Raw genomic sequence first — 21,192 nt, forward strand, 5'->3', positions numbered from 1 at the left:
CCAGTATCATAATGCCCCTGTATAAATTGATGGTACATCCTCATTTGGAGTACTGTGTACAGTTCTGGTCACCACACCTCAAAAAGGATATTATAGCATTGGAAAAATTGCAGAAAAGGGCAACTAGAATGATAAAACGGTTGGAACACTTTCCCTATGAAGAAAGGTTAAAGCGCTTGGGGCTCTTTAGCTTGGAGAAACGATGGCTGAGGGGTGACATGATCAAGGTTTATAAGATTATGCATGGGGTAGAGCAGGTCGAGAAAGAAGTACTTTTCTCCCTTTCTCACAATACAAGAACTCGTGGGCACTCCATGAAATTGCTGAGTGGTCGGGTTAGAACAGATAAAAGGAAGTACTTCTTCACCCAAAGAGTGATTAACACATGGAATTCACTGCCACAGGAGGTGGCGGCAGCTACAGGCATGGACAGCTTCAAGAGGGAACTGAATAAACATATGAAGCAGAGGTCCATCGGTGGCTATTAGCCACAAGGTATAGATAGGAACTCACAGGCTGGGGCAGGTGATGCGCTGTATTCTTGGTGCTGGGGGGGGCAACGGTGGGAAGGTTTCTGGTGTCCTGGCCCCACTGATGGACCTACTGATGGCACCTGGTGTTTTTGGCCACTGTGATACGGAGTGTTGGACTAGATGTGCCATTGGCTTTCAGACACCCCTAGAAGAGTTGGCTAACTGCTCTGCCCATTTTCTGAAAGAAATTGTTAGCAGCTATGTGGGTCTCCAAGTAAAACAGAAAATAAATAAAAATTGGAGCACAGTTTCCATACTACCTTTTATTGGGACCAACCAAATGACCCACAACAGTGTGAAAGCTCTGAGGTTCACTAGGAACCCTTAATCAGTCTGGATGTTATACAAAAATTTTAAAATGTTTAAAAAGAGAAAATAAATTCCTCAGAATGTGATGGTGAGTCCTGGTCATGCTCCTTCAAATAATGCTGCTTCAACCAGATGTTGGTTCACAGAGTAATTAGCAACAAGTGTTGGAATTTGTTAATGCCTATTGATTTTAATTGATCTTCTTCGTGGCCTCTTCGTATGCCACCATCCAGCATGCTCCTGGAAGAAATTCCAAACCTCCTTCAAAGGGATGCTATAGAACCAGTCCCAATGATGCAACATCACCACAGGTTTTATTCCCGTTATTTTACTGTCCTCAAGAAGGACGGAGGCCTCCGTCCTATTATGGACCTCAGGGGATTCAACCGTTTTATTTCTTATCAGAAATTCCACATGACAACCTTGCAAAGTATTCTCCTAAAATTTGGCAAAGACGTCTGGATGGTAACCCTAGACTTGCAAGATGCATATTTCCATATCACTATCCACCCATCACACAGAGGGTTTTTGTGTTTTGTGGTTGGGGGCGGCCATTTTTGATACAAAGCCCTCCCCTTTGGGCTCTCAACAGTGCCCAGAGTCTTCACAAAAATGATGATTGTCATCGCGGCCTACCTCCGTCTCCAGGGTGTGCGGATCTTCCCGTACATCGACGATTGGTTGCTGGTAGCATACTCCAGAAAGACTCTGCTCAACCATATCGATTTGATGTTGGTTACCCTAGATGTCCTGGGCCTGAGGGTGAACCTAAAAAAGTCAATGCTCTTTCCCCTCGTTAAGAGTCCAATTCATCGGGGCGATTTGGACTCAAAGGTCTGCTGAGCTTTTCTTCCTCCCATGAGGGCGGATGACATCATTGCTCTCATCGACCTAGTGAAGAAACAGGGAGATGCGTCAGGAAAACAGATCCAACGACTCCTAGGGCTGATGGTCACCACCACAGTGGTACTTGTCTTCGCCAGACTACAAATGAGACCACTTCAGCTGTGGTTCCTCAAGAGGTTCCATCCACAATGGCAGCCCCAATCTCAACGATTCGTATTCCCTGCACAAGTGCTGGCTTCCCTGAAGTGGTGTGAAACCTCAGGAAACCTTCTTCAGGGAGCCCCATTTCATACACCCAGCCCCAAAATGACCCTCACCATGCTGAGGAGAGGTACCAAGACCTTCTTACTTGCCTTCCCTCCCAGACCTTTGAACATGTCCTTCCATCAGTCTTCCTATGGTGCCTTTGTGACACGGCCGTAATTGCCCAATTTCATGCTTTCCCCCGAGGTCCTGCCCTGGGACCTGGTCCTACCTAAACTTCTGCCACCTTCTTTGGTGGGCAGTTCACTTGTCCCTCATCCAGCTCCTGCTCAGATGAACATTGGCTGGGGATTTAAAGGGATGAGCAACTTGTTCTGGATGACTCTGGTAAGGCCCGATTCAAACATAGCTATGCACTAAAGAAAGTCTTTATAAAAATATCCTCTTGAAAATTCTGTTTTATATAGTTGCAGAATGCCAGAAGTTTGGAAGCCTTCCTGACCTTCTCAGGCAGGCAGTTCCACAGCAGAGAAAGTACAGGCAGCTGTTGTTCTCACCCATTTCAGGGTGGTACCTGCAGAAGGTCCTGCTTAGATGAGTGAAGCCATCATGGTGGGAAATAGCAGGAGAGGCAGTGCGACAGATATGAGTGTCCAAGGCCATGAAGGACTTTATATGTGATCATGAGTAACTTGAATTGATCTCAGTAACGGACAGGCAACCAATGGAGTAACCGCAGAATTGGTGTGATATGCATGCTCCATCTAGCTCCTAATAGTAGCCAAGCTGCAGCATGTTGTACCAACTGGAGTCTCTGAGATGACTTCAAAGGAAGACCTATGTAGAGTGCATTAGAGTAGTCTAGTCTTGATGTTACCATGATATGTATCTAGGTGGCCAGATCTGCGCAGTCTAGGAAGGAGGGCATCTTCTGGGGTAAACAAAGTTGGAAGAAAGAGGTTTTTGTTTTGTTTTTTGCAGCTACATTAATTTGCTTTTCCAAGGGTAATGTTGAGTCTAGTATAACTCTTCGGCTGTTAATGAGTCAGCAAGGGTCTGCTGAACTGCATCAAAAGTTGGAAGCACAAAGTACTTCAAGATCTCAGGCTTCCCCAAGTAGCATTACCTCCATCTTGTCAGGATTCAGTTTCAGTGTGTTCACTGTTAGCCATTCAACCACTGCAGTTAAGCAGTGAATCAAGACCTCCAACCCTCAGTAGGAGAGTTGAATAGAGAGATGAAGAGCTAGGTGTTGTCACCATACTGATGACATCCAATTTCAATTGTATGAATGATTTCTCATATAGGCTTTACATAGGGATTGAATTGTTTGGAGAATAAGACTGAGTCCTGTAGAATCCCACAGGATAACTCTCGCCTTAATGATACCTAGTCTCCAATGGCAATCCTTGCTTTCAGTCCCTAAGAAAAAACTAAAACAAATGCAGAGCACAATCCATGATAACTACTGTTGCCTCTTGACATCTCAATAAAAGATCTAGTATTTCTTTGTCATTTGGAAAGCCTTAAAGATACTTTGGTTATTCAGGTTTTTGAATTTGTCATATACCAATTATATTTAACTTGTAACTATGGGTTTTAATGTTTTATACTTTGATTGTAGCTTATTTTAGAATATTTTTTTAAAAGTGAGTCATAAATAGCCAAACTTGAAGCTTGATATTCCAAAATTTACTTTCCAAAGTAATAACGGTGACTTCTAAGCATTCTGTTGAAGGCTTAACCATAGTTCCTTTCTCGTTGTGACATCGGTTTTGTATCTCTTACTCACACCTGAGGGAGGTTCAAGCCCTCCAGTTCCTATTTTGTATTGATGTAACTGCCTTGAGTGTATTAAAATAAAGGTGGTATATAGATTCTCCAGTGGTCTGGAATGGGGCAGTCCTTTACTTCTGTGAGTCTAGCTCCTCTTCAAGGACAAGGTTGCTATCTTTGCAGTTCTTGAAGGGAAGGGGCTTTTCTCCCAGAACTCCACTTCTTTAGCCCTGCCCTGAGGTGCAGGACGAAATCAGCTGTGCTCTAGTGAGTGCTGTGATTTCTGGCTAAGTTTCCTTTTTTGTTTTTTCTTTCTTTGGACATTCGTCTGATCCCTTTGGGATTGCTCTCCTCCTGGCTTGTAGAGGAGTGGGGACGGGTTCTCCCTCCCCCCTTTCCCCTGTGCCCCTACCGTGTTCCAGCAGTCAGAGGGAATAGGAGCAGCAGCTGGAAGTCTTCCTTGGCCCCTGCTTCCTTCAGTGAGCCTCAGCTGCAGGGACCTCCTGTCCTTGGGCCAATAGCCTTCCCCTTGCTGCCCAAGAATCCAAGTGATGGTGGTGGTGGTTCACTTCAGGGAGCCTAGTACAGGCAGAAGGCAGCTTGCTTTTTGCCACTGGAGCACTGTGGTGCAAATGCAGTCTTTTCCCAGGCTCCAAAAGGGGGCCAGCCGGCAGCTACAGTCTCCAGCTGGCTCCAAATGTTGGTCAGACATCGCCACCTGCTGCTGAATCCCGGTAAGGTCTGTTGGTTTCCTTTTTTTGAAAGTGGGCGAGTTAGAAGGCAGAGGAGGGGAGCCCCAGCAGGACATCTTCACTTTCACTATTGCCCTTCAAGCAGGGAAACAGCTGCCAAGGAGGGACTTTTCTCAGGCCCCAGAGTGTGTGGTGTCAGACATTGTTCTCCCAAATTCCCCTGCAGGTGCCTCCACTTCAGGGTCCCAACAGGAAAACCCAGTGGAGGGAATGCCCACCCTGGATCTCTCAGGCAACAATGCTCAGGCCAATCTTCTGGGCTGGATCAGGGGGGAGATAAGAAAGGAGTTTAGGGAGTTCATAAAGCTAGTTCCCAGGCCCTCCGGCAAGCAAGGGAGATCCCACACTTCCAGCAGCATTTCCAGAAGCAAGAGGGAAAACAGATCCCCTCCTCCTTACAAGAAAAAAGGCTGAATCTGTCCCCCAGCCATTCCAGGGAACCCAGTCCTTTGATGGGGCTCTACTCTGGGGACTCAGAAGTCTCAGATGCTTCCTCCACTAAGGAGGGAGGAGAGCTCTCCTAGGAGGAAGAACCCCCCCATGCAGACACAACTTTTTCCTCAGGAATTCTATAGCAAGCTGTTGCCTGAGGTGTTGCAGGCCCTTGAAATCCCTCACGGCACCAAAGAAAAGGCGGAACCAAACCCAAATGTTCCAGATGGCCCCTTCTGAGCTCTGCCCAAGGCTGGGGGAAGCCCCTTCCGGGGTTCCTTTTTCTGCTATGTTTAATGATATGGTCAACTCAGAGTGGAAAGCCCCTGCCAAGCCAAAGGCTAACCACAATATTATTCCTACGTTTTATTCTTTAGTTCCCGAGGCAGCTAAGAAATCTAAGATTCCTCTAGTAGACGATCCTGTGTCCAGTGTTCCACTTCTGTCCTCCCACTGGAATCCGATGGTTTCCCTGGGGATTCTTGTGATGAGTGAATTGAACAAGCTCTACACAAGGACTTTGAAGCCACTTCCACACTGCTGCCTCCACTACCTGCTCCCTCTTTACCAGGGCAGCTTATACCTGGGTTTCTGGTGTAGCAGCAGCAGATAGTGATGTTCCCAAGGCACTTAAGGATGAGCTGAAGAAGATCACCCTGGCCACAGTGTTTGCATCTGATGCTTCCTTGGATGCCATACAGCTGTCAGCTAGAGCCATGGCCTCAAGCGTCATGGCCAGGTGCACCACCTGGCTATGGAACTGGGAGGTGGATCCCTCTGCCCAGGCCAAGGTAGCAAGTGTGTCTTTCGAGGGAGGCAACCTGTTTGAAGAAGGCATGGATAAATACTTGTGGAAGACAAAGATAAGAAGAAGTCCCTAACTTCCAGGAGGAAGGATGGTAGGTTGGAGATGCTTTCATTAATTTTGAGGATCCAAGATATCTCCAGACCCTTCAGGAGCCAGCCCTTCCAAGCCATTCAAGGGTAGGTGGCAACCAAAACAGCAGAACTCCAGCAGAGCAGCCAACTACAACAAAACAGGTCAGAACAACAAGGGTTCCAAGAAGGCTCCCTTCTCCTGACTATCCAGGATCTTCGGTCTCTCCAGGAATCAGGAGGGCAGCTGGGACAGTTTGCAGCTCAATGGGAACTCTCCATCTCAGACAAATGGGCTTTGGACATGGTCACCAACGGCTATTTGCTAGAATTCAGCACGATGCCGGGCAACCATTTTCTTCAGGTCCCCAGGAAATGTTCCGAGCAGAAGCATCTCCTTCTCTTGCAGGCCATCCAGCACCTGCTGGACATCGGTGCGATCAAGCTGGTGCCCGAGGTGCAATGAACATTGGGGGTTTACGCCATTCTTTTTCTGGTCCCAAAGAAAAATGGGAACATCACAGCTATCCTGGACCTCAAATGATTGAACAGGAAGATAGGGAAGAAGAAATTCAGAATGGAGACCCTGAGATCGATCGCGATCTTCATTCAGAAGGGAGACTTCTTGGCCTCCATAAACCTCTTAGAGGCCTATCTTCACATCCTCATTTGAGAAGCCAATTAGAGGTTCCTGAAGTTCACCTACAATGGGAAGCACTTCCAGTATCGGGCCCTTGCATTTGGCCTGAAGACAGCTCCCCGGGTTTTCACCAAAGTTATGGTTGTGCTTGTGGCATACCTGAGGACAGGATGTGGCAATATTTCCATTTTAGCAACATCCTAATAAAAGCCCCATCTTTCCAGCAGGGGAGGAGGAATGTGAACCGGATGGTTTCCCGCCTCCAGGAACACAGGTTTTTGATAAATATGGAGAAGAACAATCTGATCCCGACACAGTCAATCTTGCACCTCAGTATTCAAATAGACACAGTTCAAGACAGAATCTTCCAGTCCCCAGGAAAACAGCAGAAACTGTATTTGATGCTTCAACAGGTGATCAAGAGCCCCAGGGTGGACCTGATGCTGTTAGCAAGGCTCCTTGGGATGATGGTATCCTGACAGGAAGTGCTCCAGTGGGCCAAGTTCCATGCCCGTCCCCTGCAGGGGTTCTTGCTTCCTTTTCAGGATTTGATTGCCAGCCAACAGTCCAAACTCCTTCAGCTCACCGGCTCTCTCCATCAGGAGTTCAATTGGTGATTGATGCCCTCAAGGTTCCTGGAAGGGAGTCCCCTCAGGGAACCATGGAGAGTCAGGATGACCACAGTTGCCAGCCTCACTGGTTGGGGGAGCACATGCACAGGGAAGGATGGCTCAGGGGGTCTGGTCCCTGGGTGAGTCCCTTCTGAGCATAAACATATTGGAACTGAGGGTGATAAGGTTTGGTCTCCTGGCCTTCCAGGATCTCCTCTGAGGTCAGCATCATAGTGCACACAGACAACATGATGACCAAGGCCTATATAAATGGGCAAGGTGGCACCAGGCACCGGTCTCTTCATCAGGAGGCGCAGTTCCTATTTCAGTGGGTGGAAGTTCATCTGGAGTCAGTCAAAGCAGTGCACGTAGCAGGACAACTTCCTGGCAGACTGGCTTCGTTGGCAGACTCTAGATCAGTCAGAGTGGATGTTGAACAAAGCAGTATTCCATCAGATTTGCCTAAGGTTCGGAAGACCAAAAGTGAATCTCTTCACCATAGAGCAGAACTGCCAACTTCCAAAGTTTGTGACAAGGGCAAAATGAGCTCAGGCCATCGGAGTTGATACCCTCAGCTGGGACTGGCCAAATCAGCTGCTATACATGTACCCCCCGATTCAGCTGGTACAAAGACTGATGCCAAGGATAATCGATCTAGGGGTGGAAGTGGTTCTAGTGGTGACTTTCTGGCCGCAGAAGCCTTGGTTTCAGGATCTCAGGCTGTCTTCCCAGAACTCCTGGAGGCTTCCACTGAGGGAGGACCTCCTTCTTCTACAGGGGAGCATGCAACATCCACAGCCAGGAATGATAAACCTCACAGCTTGGAGGTTGAGCTGTCACTCCTCACAAAGATAGGGTACTCAGAGGGAGTGGTTTCCACCATGTTAGCTTCTAGGTGAGGTTCCACTAGCAGGGTCTGTAATTGCATGTGACAGATGTTTCAGGCCTGCTGTCAGGAGCAGGGTTTAGAATCTTTTTCCAGCCTCAGTTAGTGAGATCCTCTCCTTTTTGCAGGAGGGGCTTGATAAAGGGCTCAGCACCAGTATCCTTAGGAGACAGGTCACCACTTTTGCAGTGGTCAGAGGGGTTAGGAAAGGGGTCTCCCTAGTCCAGTATGCCCATGTAAAGAGATTTCTCAGGGGAACTTCCCTGCTCAATCCTCTGCAGGTTCACCGTTTCCCAACCTGTAGCCTGAATTTGGTTCTTAAGGCCCTGTCTAGGGCTCCCTTGGAGCCCATGTCCACCTGCCTCCTAAAGGAGCTGACCACCTGTAGCCTGAATTTGGTTCTTAAGGCACCTGCCTCCTAAAGGAGCTGACTTCGACCCTCTTCCTTGTGGGCTTCACGTCAGCCAGGAGGGTATCCAAGCTCAATGTGTTCTCAGAGCACAAGGATTTATGTATTTTTCATAAGGACTGGGTCATACTGTCCCCAGACCCAGCCTTTATGCCCAAAGTGAATTCCACCTTTCACAGGGCAGAGGAGGTGGTTCTGCCTTCCTTTTGCCCAGACCCCATTCATCCCAGAGAGAGGGAATGGCACTGTCTGGATGTTAAGAGGGCATTGAGTTTCTACTTGGATAGAACGAGTTCCTTTAGAAAGACTGACTCTATGTTTGTCTCTTTCAGGAAATCCTCCATGGGACAAAAGGTCTCCACGTCCTCCATCAGCAGGTGGATTAGGGGGTGCATCATGTTGGCCTAACCAGGCCTCCGGTGTGGACTCACCCCAGGGGTTCGCAGCTCACTCCCTCCAAGGGGCAGCCACTTCAGCAGCTTACAGAGCCTTGGAGAACCAGTTTGGTGTAGTGGTTAGGAGTGCTGACTCAAATCTGGGAGAACCAGGTTTGATTCCCCACTTCTCCACAGGCAGCTGCTGGTGTGCTCTTGGGTCAGTTATATGTCCTTTCAGAGCTGTTCTCTCACGAGCAGTTCTCAAAAGGGCTCTCTCAGACCCACCTACCTCACAGGATGTGGAGAGGGGAAGGGAAAGTAGATTGTAAGCTGCTCTGATACTCTTTCGGGTAGTAAACAGCAGGGTATAAATCCAATCTCTTCTTCCCCTCCTTGGAGTTCACTTGTAAGGCTGCCACTTGGAGATCAGTCAATTCCTTCACCAGGTATTACAGGATAGACAGGGTGGCTTCTGCTGAGGTAGCCTTTGGCAGGAAGGTCCTACAGCACACCCTTCAGGACTAGGAGCCGGTCCCTCCCTGGGGCATACTGCTTTTTTATGTCCCAGAAGTAAAGGAGTGCCCCATTCCAGACCACTGGAGAACAGAAGATTTTTCTCACTCACCATGAATCTTCCTTGCTCGGTGGTCCAGGAATGGGGCAGTCCTTCCCACCCAATGTTTTCTCTGGAGATGACTCCTAGTGCCGATGAGGTCAGCTGTTCAGTTACTAGTCCTACAGGCACTGTGTCCTGGTCAACCTGGTGCCCTTTTTTGTTGGAAGGGAGTTAGGAAGTAACTAGTTTCTTCTTCCAACCCTGTCCTTAAGTGGGGAGGTTGTTTGGTTCTCTCGTGGTTTGAACGTTTGTCATTATTAGTTAGGGTTTTTCCTTCCTAGTGTAGTTTCTCTGTTCGAGTTGTTGCTGTTCTTAAAAGACAGAGAATCGAGGCTTGTCAACAGACTGGAGTTCTAGGAGATAAGCCCCTCTCCTTCAGAAATCACAAAGATAGCAACCCTGCCCTTGAAAAGGAGGAGCTAGACTCCCAGAAGTAAAGGACTGCCCCATTCCTGGACCACTGAGAAAGGAAGATCAACGGTAAGTGACAAAAATCTTTCATTTAATACACTGGAGCTGTTTTTATAGAACTCTGTGTTTATACCAATCGCTTAGCTGGTCTATATAATTTTTAATATTAATTGGAATCCCATAACTGGGAAGAGTAACCATGCTGTTTGTATACTTATAGGATGGAACTCAGGTGTGTTATTGCTGTTATACGGCATGGGGATCGGACACCAAAACAAAAAATGAAAATGGAAGTTAAACATCAACGGTATGTGATCAGCAGGAGAAGGGAGAAATGGGTTTATCTTCATTTTTCTCCTGAAGATAATTTCTTGCTTGAGCCAGGGGCCTAGGGTATCTACAGTGTCAGACAGGGTATCATTGTGTACTGTGTAACTGTAGTTTGTAGTGTTGTACAGATTTTGAGTAGCTTTTAAAATGTCAGAATTGAGAATTTAGAATGTCTGCATCAGTGTCCCTTGTTGCAGTTCCTAACATGCTAGTGCTGTTTTTTGTGCTTCCTGCTCATATCTACTTCTTTGCTTTGGGGATGTGAGTTTTTAGTTTGTGTTTTCTTAATTTTAAAAACAGCAAAATAACATGGTGCTTAAAATCCCTAAAGTTGACAGTGCTTTCTTCCATGCTGTGGGTGTAAAAAAGGGCAAGTCTGAGATATTTCTGTAAGATAGGTGGTTACCTTAAAAATATAAAGCTCTTGTAACAGAAGAGAAGTGGCAGGACATTGTTTAGAAAAGTGGACATTCCAAAGTGTTTGTCTAGACAAGTATTAGGGGCATCATGTAAAGTTCATGGCATCTCTTAAGATGGTATTCATTTTATTTTACAAATAATCCCCAAAAAGTTCACCAGGTAGGATAGGCTATTCCGTGAAGCTTGGACTGTGCAAACCATTTCCACATTTATAATTAAGCCAGAATGCCTGGTGTCAATATATATTTCAGAAGTCAGAATGCTCTGTTAATATAACATATTAGCTAGCTCTTTCAAAAATGGGTAAGAAACATAAACCTCTGTGAATGTTGAAATACCTCTTCTACCTAGGCCATCACTGAATACATGCCGTTTTTATACCTGAACAAAACAGGGTTGCACTTACCTGTAACTGTTGTTCATCAAATGGTCTTCTGTGCAGGCACACATCCCTCCCTACTTTCCCCACTGTGAGATCCTGTGCTCACAGGGTCTTTTCCAACGGCAGCAACGAAAGGACTGAGGGAAGGAGCACTCTCCCTGCCCCCATCACGTGCCAGCTGGGCAGGAAAAAGCTGGCCCAAGACAGAGGAGGGGGAGTGCTCCAAATCTTCTAGCGCTTTAAAGAAAAGATCTCAGCGGCAGGCCTGTGCAAGCATGGTTGCATGTGAGGCTGTACAGAAGCCACAAACATAAACTTGTTATTGTGTGTGTGAACATTCATGTTCATTCCAGATAGTAATTTGCCACATATCATGGCCTTAGCTGGACAATTGTGTTCGTGCCATTTTCCCTGTCATAAAAATTGAGATTCATGTACAAGGCTTAGTGATAGCTGGCAGATTAATCCACAACCCTTCTAATAATTACATGTTTCTTTTAAAGATTTTTTGATCTTTTCGAAAAATGCAATGGATATAAGTCTGGGAAGCTAAAACTGAAAAAACCTAAGCAATTACAGGCAAGTTTGTTAGTTTTTCTTGTTTTTCTACATAAAAATACTGTATCTTTATAAACTGCTCATACAATATACCACTCTTTAAAAAAAATCTTTCCAGGAAGTACTTGATATTGCAAGACAGCTTTTAGTAGAACTTGGGCAAAACAATGACTCTGAAATTGAAGAAAGCAAGGCTAAACTTGAACAATTGAAAACTGTGTTGGAAATGTAAGTGTTTAATTTGGAAGTCTCTTGACAGAGCATGATGATCTTTCTGGACATGCATAGATATTAGCAGGTCTTGAGAGGGAGTTGGGCCTCATTATTCTGCAATTGGATTGTTACTGAGAATCAGTTTGTGATATTAGTAGGCTGCTACCTTTTTCAAATTACTATTGCCTTTTCAAAATGTTAGCTTTATATGGCATGAAGTCTAGTCCTGTTTATTTCTTGTTTACATTTTTAGTCTCTGCTCTACCTGAATAGTATCGTAAAGAGAGCATTATTTATGTATTTATTTTGATTTCTAGCCCTCCCTCCCCTGCACCGCAAGGCTCATGGTTTACAACCATATGAGAAAATACAATACAACAAAATAATTAAACATATCAACAGTTGTTAAAATCTGACTATACTATTTATACTAGCATATATATTTATACTAGTATAATTATACTAATTATACCATTATAACAGTATAAAGTACAACTTTAGTATAAAGTATAAACATAGTATAAAGTACAACCATTGTAATATAACCATCATTAAAGTAAGACCAGAAGAGGTAAACATAGTTCAAGTATACATAAACAGCAACAATGGATGATCTAAACAAGATTATAATAATATGTACTAGAAACACTTAAAAAATTTAAAATCTGCAATGTAACAACATAGTACAAAAACTAAATTAAAGCATCAATACTGATTAAAAGGCATAATTTCAATGTAATATTAAAAGTAAGAAATACAACAACAGTTCTCAGAAAGAAGTTATGAGGCAGTCAGAATGATGTTGAAAATGGGTGGGCAAAAATTCTGTAAAGTTAATTAAGAGCCTGGGTAAATAAAAAATATTTTAAGCTGGCACCGGCCAGGTAGCTGGGGCGAACATATTCTATAATCCAGGCAACACAATGCCAGTTTGAGCCAATTTGTGCTGAATGTACTCCATGTAGATACAACAGTTAAACCGTTGTCACACAATTTTGTGCAAAATGGCACTAAGTGATGCATTAGAAATGGAATATCCTTCTCATAGCAATGTGTCTGTCATGGTGTCTGTTGATTTCAGTGCCAGCTTAAATTTCTGTTTACCTAGACTTTTATTTAACTTTTAATTTAATTTTCTTTATGTAATATTTATGTAAAGGAAAGGGCAGAATGAATAGAGAATGAGAGCTGAATGTATGAATTCTCTTTGAATATGTGGCTTCTTAAGAGACTGGGAACATTATGTCTTCACCAGCCCTCTGTGTGAAATTGCTGTTACATTGGGCTGATTCAGGGCTACTTTATACATTTAGTAGAATTGTGTTGGATCTTTTCCATATTATGCTACTTCAGCTGAAGGTGAGAGTCAGATGTTTGAATGTTCTGCTATGAAAATGAACTCTTCACAAGAAAATAGCAAGTCAAGAAAACGACTAAGCTGAATTTTCCTTGGCATGCTAATTCTGTATATGCAGGGAATTTTTGAGGTGGCAGAGCTTTCAGACATTCTGTTGACCATTTGCAGCATGGTATGGTGATACAATCCCCCCCCCCCCAAACTTTATTCCTTATGGCTTTGCCTCAGTATCTACTCTCTAATACATGTTGTTTTCCTGTCTGATAATTAATATAAATGTGTTTTCCAGCATATCTGAAGTCCATTTTAATGGTTCCCTTTCATTTTTTCATTTGCTGTCCTTAGGTATGGACATTTTTCTGGCATAAATCGCAAAGTTCAGATGACATACCTCCCTCATGGTTGCCCCAAAACATCTAGCGAAGAAGAAGGTACTGTGATATCAATTGTTTACAAATCCATTATTAGAATTTGATTTGCCTATTGGATTTTGTTATGTTAGGCTAAAGGAAATAATAGCAGTGAAAACTGTTTATTCTGTCACTTGAATTTTCAGCAGACACTGATAATTTTTCCTGGGCTCTTTCAAACCCACATAATGCAGCAGTGCAGAAGCAGCTCTGGAAAGTTCTAGAGCTATAGGCTAAAAATTGGTGCTCAGATCCTGAAGATACCATGCCACAGCTCTTGCTCTTATCAGAGGAGCAAACATTTTACTGTACAGATTTCTTTTAATCACTTCACTCTTAATAGATCTGCATTTATTAACTCAGAAAATTACCTCAGCTGTCTCTGTCTCTTTTGGTAGCTTTAGACAAAAAAGTATAGTAGGTCATTTACTTTGTCTATTTCTCCACGTTTCCCTTCTTCCCCTATCTCAGGTCACATGTGATACAACAGCCTTTCTTTAATCATTGCCCGATTTTAGGAGGTAAGCTTCCAGTCACAGACAGATATACAGACGACGCATTGCCAACACATCACTGGCATGATGGGATACCACCAAAGCCACCTACTTGGCACTAAACCTATTCCCACAGTGATATCCACTGTGGTGTACTTGGCACCGCAGTCCACTCTTCCATCAATATTATGAGCATCTGCTGTGCAGCCTACATTGACGTGGTCTTCTGTTGTTCCACTAGTGTCCTTTGACCTGTGTACGACATTTATTTATTTACTTCATTTGTATTCTCCCTTTCTCCTCCAGGAGACCCAAAGTAGCTAACACTGTTCTCCTCTCTACCACTGTGTCCTCACAACTCTGTGAGGTAGGTTAGGCTGCACCTGCTATATGTCTAACTTTGCTTCAAGGTTCCATTGCATTGACTGTGCATTCCATTCCCAATACTGCTTTGAGCACCATTCACTTTGATATCAAAAGCTGTACAGATACTGGCATCATCCTCTTTTTCACATGCTGTGCTTTGGCTCTGTTGCTGACTCTGATAAAGACTCATACACATTGATATTGATATGCTCTGAGATTATGGAACAAAGACCCATCTTTGTTCCTGAAAATCTCAAACAGTATGCCTCGCTGATGAAACATCTCACTGTGGAGCTGCAAAGGAGGGGCTATCAGTGATGTACCTATGGGATCAATCAGAGACCATTGTCACTCTTTCTATTCTGGTGGTTTTAATGGTATCGCTCAAGAATACATGGTCAAACTGTCAATGGTACTGTCCACATCCAGATGACCCAAAAACATATATCTGGTTCGACCTGTGTCATGTCTTTAACTGACTTGTTTTCCAACTCCAGAGCTGTCCACTTCTTTATGAATGGGAAATAACACCCCTACTCTAGATGAGCAGAGGACAGAAACTGAATATTACAGAGCAAACATCATATTCTGCTATGGCTCTGTGGGTCAAGATTCTTACCTATGTGGAATGAATGACCAAATCTCCATACCACACCAATTCTATGACTTCTCCCAGAAGACAAGAAACACACCATACAAATTCCCCCAGGAGAAAGGTTATAAGTTGGTTAAACAGAAGTAGAACATAGTTCACCATGAAGTTGACTGTGCATCCCAAACTAGGGCGATATCTGTAGGTCTTCATCACACACAAGACTCTGTTCTACCTCTTGCCCCTAATACCAAGATCAAGCTTTTGTTCTTTGCATCCAACTGAAGAGATCCTGAAACAAGTGAATAAGGGCAAAAAACAGCCTGTCATCTGGGTGTGTCACAAGCTTTATCCAGGTTCTCTTGAGGATAAGCTTAGTCAAGATCCTCTTTGCAGTGTACGTTCCCATATTGCTCTGTGAAGTTCATTGATTGGAGGAAACATTAGACTTCTGTTAAAAAAAACTGTATCATATTTGCTACAAAACCATACAATAAAACTAAACCTGCCCAGCAGATCAAACATAGCCTTTGACTGCACACCTTTCCTTGCCATTTATTGCCTTACACATTTAGGTTTGGAACTTGGATAAAATCTTTCTTCCTAATTATGGGACTCCATAAATGCCTCTTTCTACAGGAGGTTACAGTTCCAACTACCTTAAAATGTTTGAGACCCTTCCTGAAGAAGGTGTTCATGGACCAGAATGATCTAAATAACTATATCCTGGTGGCCAACATTCTATTCTTGGTCAAGATGCTCAAGCAGGTGGTGGTTAACTGCTCTGTTTGGGGAGAATGGCAGGGTATAAATGAAGTAAATAAATAATAAAGCTGAATACTATAGTGGGGAGGGGAGATAAAAGGTACATTGGTTGGTGGGAAGGAAGCAGGGGGAGTGGAGAAAGTATGGGGGCTGCCTGGGGGAAAGGAAAAAGGGAATTGTGTGGGAAAGGATACAGGGGAAATGAGGTATCTGCTGCTACTCTGTGCACTTTCCCTGTTTGTCATCTGAAAGTAAACCAGTTTGATAATCTCCCATATGTGGGACAGTGTAGATATCACAGTGCAGAAAAACCAGTAGTTTACCTGTAAGTCATTTTCTTCATGTGGTCATCTGTACAGTTGCATAAACTGCCCATCTTCCCTGCTGCTGGCTTCTCAATTCTTTCCTTTTGGGAGAGTTTCTAGTGTTGGTTATAAGGAAACTGAGTGGGAAGGTACATGTCCCTCCACTAAGAACAAGTGGAGTGACATGGTGTTCTCCTTCAGGATAGGTGATTTGAGTGCTAATATTTAGCCAAGAGCTTTAGAAATTTCTGGTGTTGCTTCTACATCTGTGCAGAACTCATATATATGACAGTTCAGTTGACCAATCAGAGAACCTCAGTCCCAGCTAAGTAACCAGTTCCCCCACCACCACCATTTTGGTTGCCTATTACTTTTTCATTAATTTCTTTTGTATGCATTTAGATAGCCACAAAGAGGAGCCATCTCTACTCTTGGTTCTAAAATGGGGAGGAGAACTGACTCCTGCAGGCAGAGTTCAAGCCGAGGAACTAGGAAGAGCTTTCCGGTGCATGTACCCAGGTGGACAAGGTATCGTATTTCCTTTGCATTGATAGTGCAAGAAGCTATAACTTAGGAAGAGAGAAAGTGAACAACTTTTTAAAAAGGAAACACTGGCAGATTATGAAGGTGTTTTGTTCTTCCTTTGGTAGGAGACTATGCTGGATTTCCTGGATGTGGTTTACTGAGATTGCATAGTACCTATCGGCATGATCTCAAAATATATGCTTCTGATGAAGGAAGAGTTCAAATGACTGCAGCAGCTTTTGCAAAGGTACTATGAGAAACTTATCTTTAAAATGGAAAATGATAAAGTAAATTTAAGAAACTTTGGGGTGTTATCAATGTGGCTCAGCATGGAACCAAATATGGCTGTTTTTGAAAGAAAATGAAGTCTTTTAAGGGTCAGACTAGATGTGGTGGCATCTTCATGGCTGCCACGAGGACACCACCACCCTTAAAAAAAAAAAGCTTAAAATGCTGTGAGGGCCTGATTCTTATCAAGCCTGTAGTGCAGCAGGCTGAGGTGCTTGCATCCCTCCGTCCCCACCACCTTATCTAATACTAAAATAGCTGCACACCCACCCCTTCCAGCTGTTTCAGCTCTTGAATAGGTACAGAGGGGGGCAAGAGCCCACGCTGCAGACCCAATCAGGATCAGACCCTCATGGCATTCTTAAATGTCTTTAAAATGGCAATGACACTGTGCTTGTGGCAGCCGTGAAGACATTGTCATTTTTAATTTAGCCCTGAGTTAAGGATATTGAATGTGTTGGTAGCCGGGGTATATAGGGAATTTATTTTTATGGGAATGGAGGGCTTCTTGGAGATACTTTGCAGAAACTGAAATAACAGAGATAAACATTTGCCAGTGATACAAGTGTGAACCATGAGCAGATTTGTGCTAGTGTACTAAAGCAATAGTGCAGGGTACTCCTGACTATATTTGTTACTTACTGTGAGATCTCATGTGTGTCACTTCCTAGTAAGAGACTCACAATAATCATTGTTTGGCCTGCAGAAACTTTATGGATTATTAATTAACGGGTCACTCATCACGAACGTTAAGATGTAGGTTTTCAGTTATACAAATAGGTTTTCTTATATTGACTGTTTGTTGATCTGCTGCTGTGAGTTTTGGTGTAGTTTGGGTCTGTAATTGATAACGGTTGTTGTACATAGCATGTAAAGGATATATATTTAGTGGCATGACATTTTATCTGCCAGTTCAGTCATATGTACATCACTCAATTTACGATCACTTGATTATGTAACATATTAGCCCTGTTCACAAGTTATATTGAATACACGTACAATCAGAGTACAGTATACATTTGATTTTTCTTTATACATGCATTAAATAATTCTCATGTTACACTCGATGCAGTTATAGCTGAACATGTGATTGAAATCCCACATTCTTCCAGGCACAGTTTCATTTGTAAAGCAAACATGTGTTGGCTCTTTCTTACAAACAGTTGTGTACACGTACATGCAGGCTGTACATGTGTTCACTATAACATCTGGACTATTGTGAGTTACACTGATGTATGAACTCTTCTGAAAAGAACTGGATCTCAGGTGATACAAAAGTTCTGTCCAGAATGTTTGAACTGTGTTGGCTCAGTCTTGATGCCTGATCATCATCATTATTATTACTATCATCATCATCATCATCAGAGGTCATTTCGTAGAAAAAGAGCTGCAGGAGCTCATTAGCATACCTAATAAGCTATTAGCATAATAGATCATTAGCATATACCATGCCTCCTGACATCACCGGAAGTGATGTCAAAAGGGAAAGCAAAAGGGGGGGAGGCATCTTCAGAAGCCTCCCCTTCCCTTCCCCAGCTGTGGCGCGACTCCAGAGAGAAGGGGTTTAAACTTTGCTTTCCCCCCCCCACGGGCCAGGGCCAGGGCCAGGGCCAGGTTTTTTTGCACACTAGGCGAACCCACGAACCCACCAGTTTCCAAACATAAGTGCATTTTAGGAAGAATGAAAAACACAAAATTTGAAATTGCTAATTTCTTTTCTTTTTTTAATTGTGAGAAAAAGCAATACAATCTCTGATTTTCTCTCTCAAACAGGAAAACACAAATCACAAAGCATTTTGAAAAATCCTGGTAATTGTGATGCTGAAATTTAAGTCTCTTTAATGTTCTTGTTATAAGATATATAATAAATTTTCCTTCTGTATTTTTGCTATATTATCTACTCTTTCTAACAATTCTAACTCCTTGTTAACTCAGTTGGAGTTGTATATGCAGACACCACAAAACATCAGTCATGTGGACCCCTCTCCCCACAACACAGTTGAAAAGAGCAAGAATCCAGTAGAGCCCAGACTAAAAAAAATTTGTGGCAGGGTATGAGCTTTCATGATTCTATTAGTCTTTAAGGTGCTACTGGAGTCTTACTCTTTTCTACTGCTACAGACAGACTAACACAACTACCCATCTTGATCCCCTCCACACAATACAGTAACTGCAGACCTTAAAATCAGAACACCACATATGAGCCCGCCTTATACCTAACCAGACTACTGATCTGTCAAAGGCGCTATGATCTACTCTGACTGAAAGCCAACTCTCCAGGATCTCAGGTTCAGATCTTTCACATCACCTACCACACAGACTTTCCAACTGGAAACACCAAGCATTGAACCTTAAACCTTCTGCATTTAAAGCTCATTCTCTACCACTGAGCCATACACACTTTGCAACACCACAACCTCCCTCTGCAGCCAGAAGTCCATTTCTGCGGTCGCCGGGCTTGCAACCAGCTTTCGAGTGAGTCAGGCGGGGAGAAACGTGGGGCAAGAGCCGGGATCGGCCGAGGGGGGAATTTCTCTCCAAATCAGAAAGAGGGACTCCGCATTGTGTCAGTAGTTTCTGGGCAGATCCACTGCCAGCAGCTTGGGTGCAGGTTTCGAAGCGGAAGGAGAAAATTGGCTCCAAACTTGGCTTTGGATCCCACCCCCCCATAATGCCGATGAAGGAGGTGAATATATATGTTTGGGGGGGGGGGCTGGAGCTTGCCATAGGTGATACAAATGCCATGGCTGGCATGGGAAGTGTAACCCGATCTGACCAACAGCTTCATCGCAGCTGAACAAATTTTATAAAAGAAATCAACCCTGTAACCAGTTCACACAAGAAATTTTGCCCATGGGGCCAGCACATCTCTCTCCACCTCATCCCAAAAACATAACGAGTAAGCTGCCTTGAATTCCACAAAGGGGGAAAGCTACTAATAAACGTTTTAAATAAATAAATCAAACTTCAGCAAGCAAACCGATAAACTTGTGTGTGTGTGTGTGTGTAACTATTCCTACTAAGAAGAAAGCAAGTGGGAGGTCCATTCAGCCCCATCTGGCTCCGCTTGTCTTACCTGCAGCCGAAGCCACCTCATTCTGTTTCTAGCATGGTGACTCCACTGCGTTGGGAAAGCCCCTCTCAACTTACTCAAGGTCCGCATGTGTCCCGTCCTAGTCCTTTGCGTGTTGAGGCAAGGGCGAGCGGAGCGGCAAACTGCACTGGGGGGGTGGGAGGGCCCATGCCATGTGGAGTCCTTTGGGTGGCAAGGGTAAGAGGATGACTGGCATGTGCTCCCTAGTGCTCTCCATAGAGAAAGGGTTTAAAGTTTAAACCCCTTTTCTCTTTGCTCCTCCAGCCCGCCTTGGCAGGCTGGCTGGGGAAGGGGAGGCTTTTGAAGATGCGCCCCCCCTTTTGCTTTTCCAGCCGGCCTACCAAGGCAGGCTGGGGGGGGGGGGAAGCGAAGCAAGAAGGGGTTTAAACTTTGAACCCCTTCTCTCTGGAGTCGCGCCACAGTGGCGGTGTGATCTCTCCATTGTATTCTATGAGGCACCAGCAGCGTGACTCTAGTCAGAAGGAGGTTGGAGGCGGGGCGCTGGGGGCGGGGCTTGCTGCCACCACCATTTGTGCCTGCTCCTGGGCTCCCAGAGTGGCACTCCGGCGTGCTCTGGCCCCAAATGACCCCTGATCATCATCATCAACAAAATTTATATCCCACCCTTCTGCTGTTATGAGGATGGCCAAGGCAGATAACCATTTAAAACAGACAAGATAAAACTACTTTATGAAACCCTTAAAATCAATCCCCCTCCCAAACACACATCATTAAAACAATTTTTAAAACAGTTAAACAGTTAAAATACTTACAAAATATAAAAACACTGGTTAGGAAGGAGGGATCACTGAGTGAATGCCAAATGGAAAGAAAGTTTTCACCTGATGGTAGAAGATGGCAAAATAAGTGGACAGACAACTCTCCCCAGGGACTGAGTTAAAGAGCTTTGGTGCCATGACTGAGAAGGCCCTCTCCCAGGTTGCCACCTGTCTGATCTCAGAAGGCAGGGGTACCCAAGGCAGGCTCCCCGAAGATCACTGCAGTGGTCAGGAAGGTTCATCAAGGATTAAACCAGCCTCATCATTTGCAGGTGATTTAAGATATGTCCCAGTTCCAGTTCTTCTTGACTTTCTCAGGATAATATATTCACAATCAGTACAACCACTTGTAGAACATGGTTTCTGCCTAATGTCATTTATTATCCAAACCAGTATAAATCATGTGGCCTTAAGCAACTCAAATAATAAATTCAGCCTATCTTTTCTGAAGTCTACAGAGCCATTGTGCGCAAAGGGGTTGTGCACAGAGGATTAAAGTTCACACTAAGCACACACACCCCAACTCCTCCTTACATAGCTCCATGCATACCTACAAATTCCTGTTGGGCAGATCTAAAACTAATTTCCTTAGATCCTGGCCAAAGTATTTGATTTTTTAAAAAATGTATGTTCTCT

General features: G+C 44.1%; 1 protein-coding gene across 1 annotated transcript in view; it reads left to right on the top strand.

The window, feature by feature from the left end:
• PPIP5K2 (diphosphoinositol pentakisphosphate kinase 2) overlaps positions 1–21,192 on the top strand; it is a 108,942-nt gene that overhangs the window by 28,733 nt on the left and 59,017 nt on the right. Inside the window, exons 10-15 of the mRNA XM_015424083.1 lie at positions 9,899–9,985; positions 11,314–11,389; positions 11,487–11,596; positions 13,284–13,369; positions 16,273–16,398; positions 16,521–16,642. Of these exons, the coding sequence (XP_015279569.1) occupies positions 9,899–9,985; positions 11,314–11,389; positions 11,487–11,596; positions 13,284–13,369; positions 16,273–16,398; positions 16,521–16,642 (607 nt within the window). The remainder of the gene's footprint in view (positions 1–9,898; positions 9,986–11,313; positions 11,390–11,486; positions 11,597–13,283; positions 13,370–16,272; positions 16,399–16,520; positions 16,643–21,192) is intronic.

Source organism: Gekko japonicus, unplaced genomic scaffold (genome assembly GCF_001447785.1).
Source record: "Gekko japonicus isolate JY-2015 unplaced genomic scaffold, Gekko_japonicus_V1.1 scaffold779, whole genome shotgun sequence".
Classification (NCBI taxonomy): Eukaryota; Metazoa; Chordata; class Lepidosauria; order Squamata; family Gekkonidae; genus Gekko; species Gekko japonicus.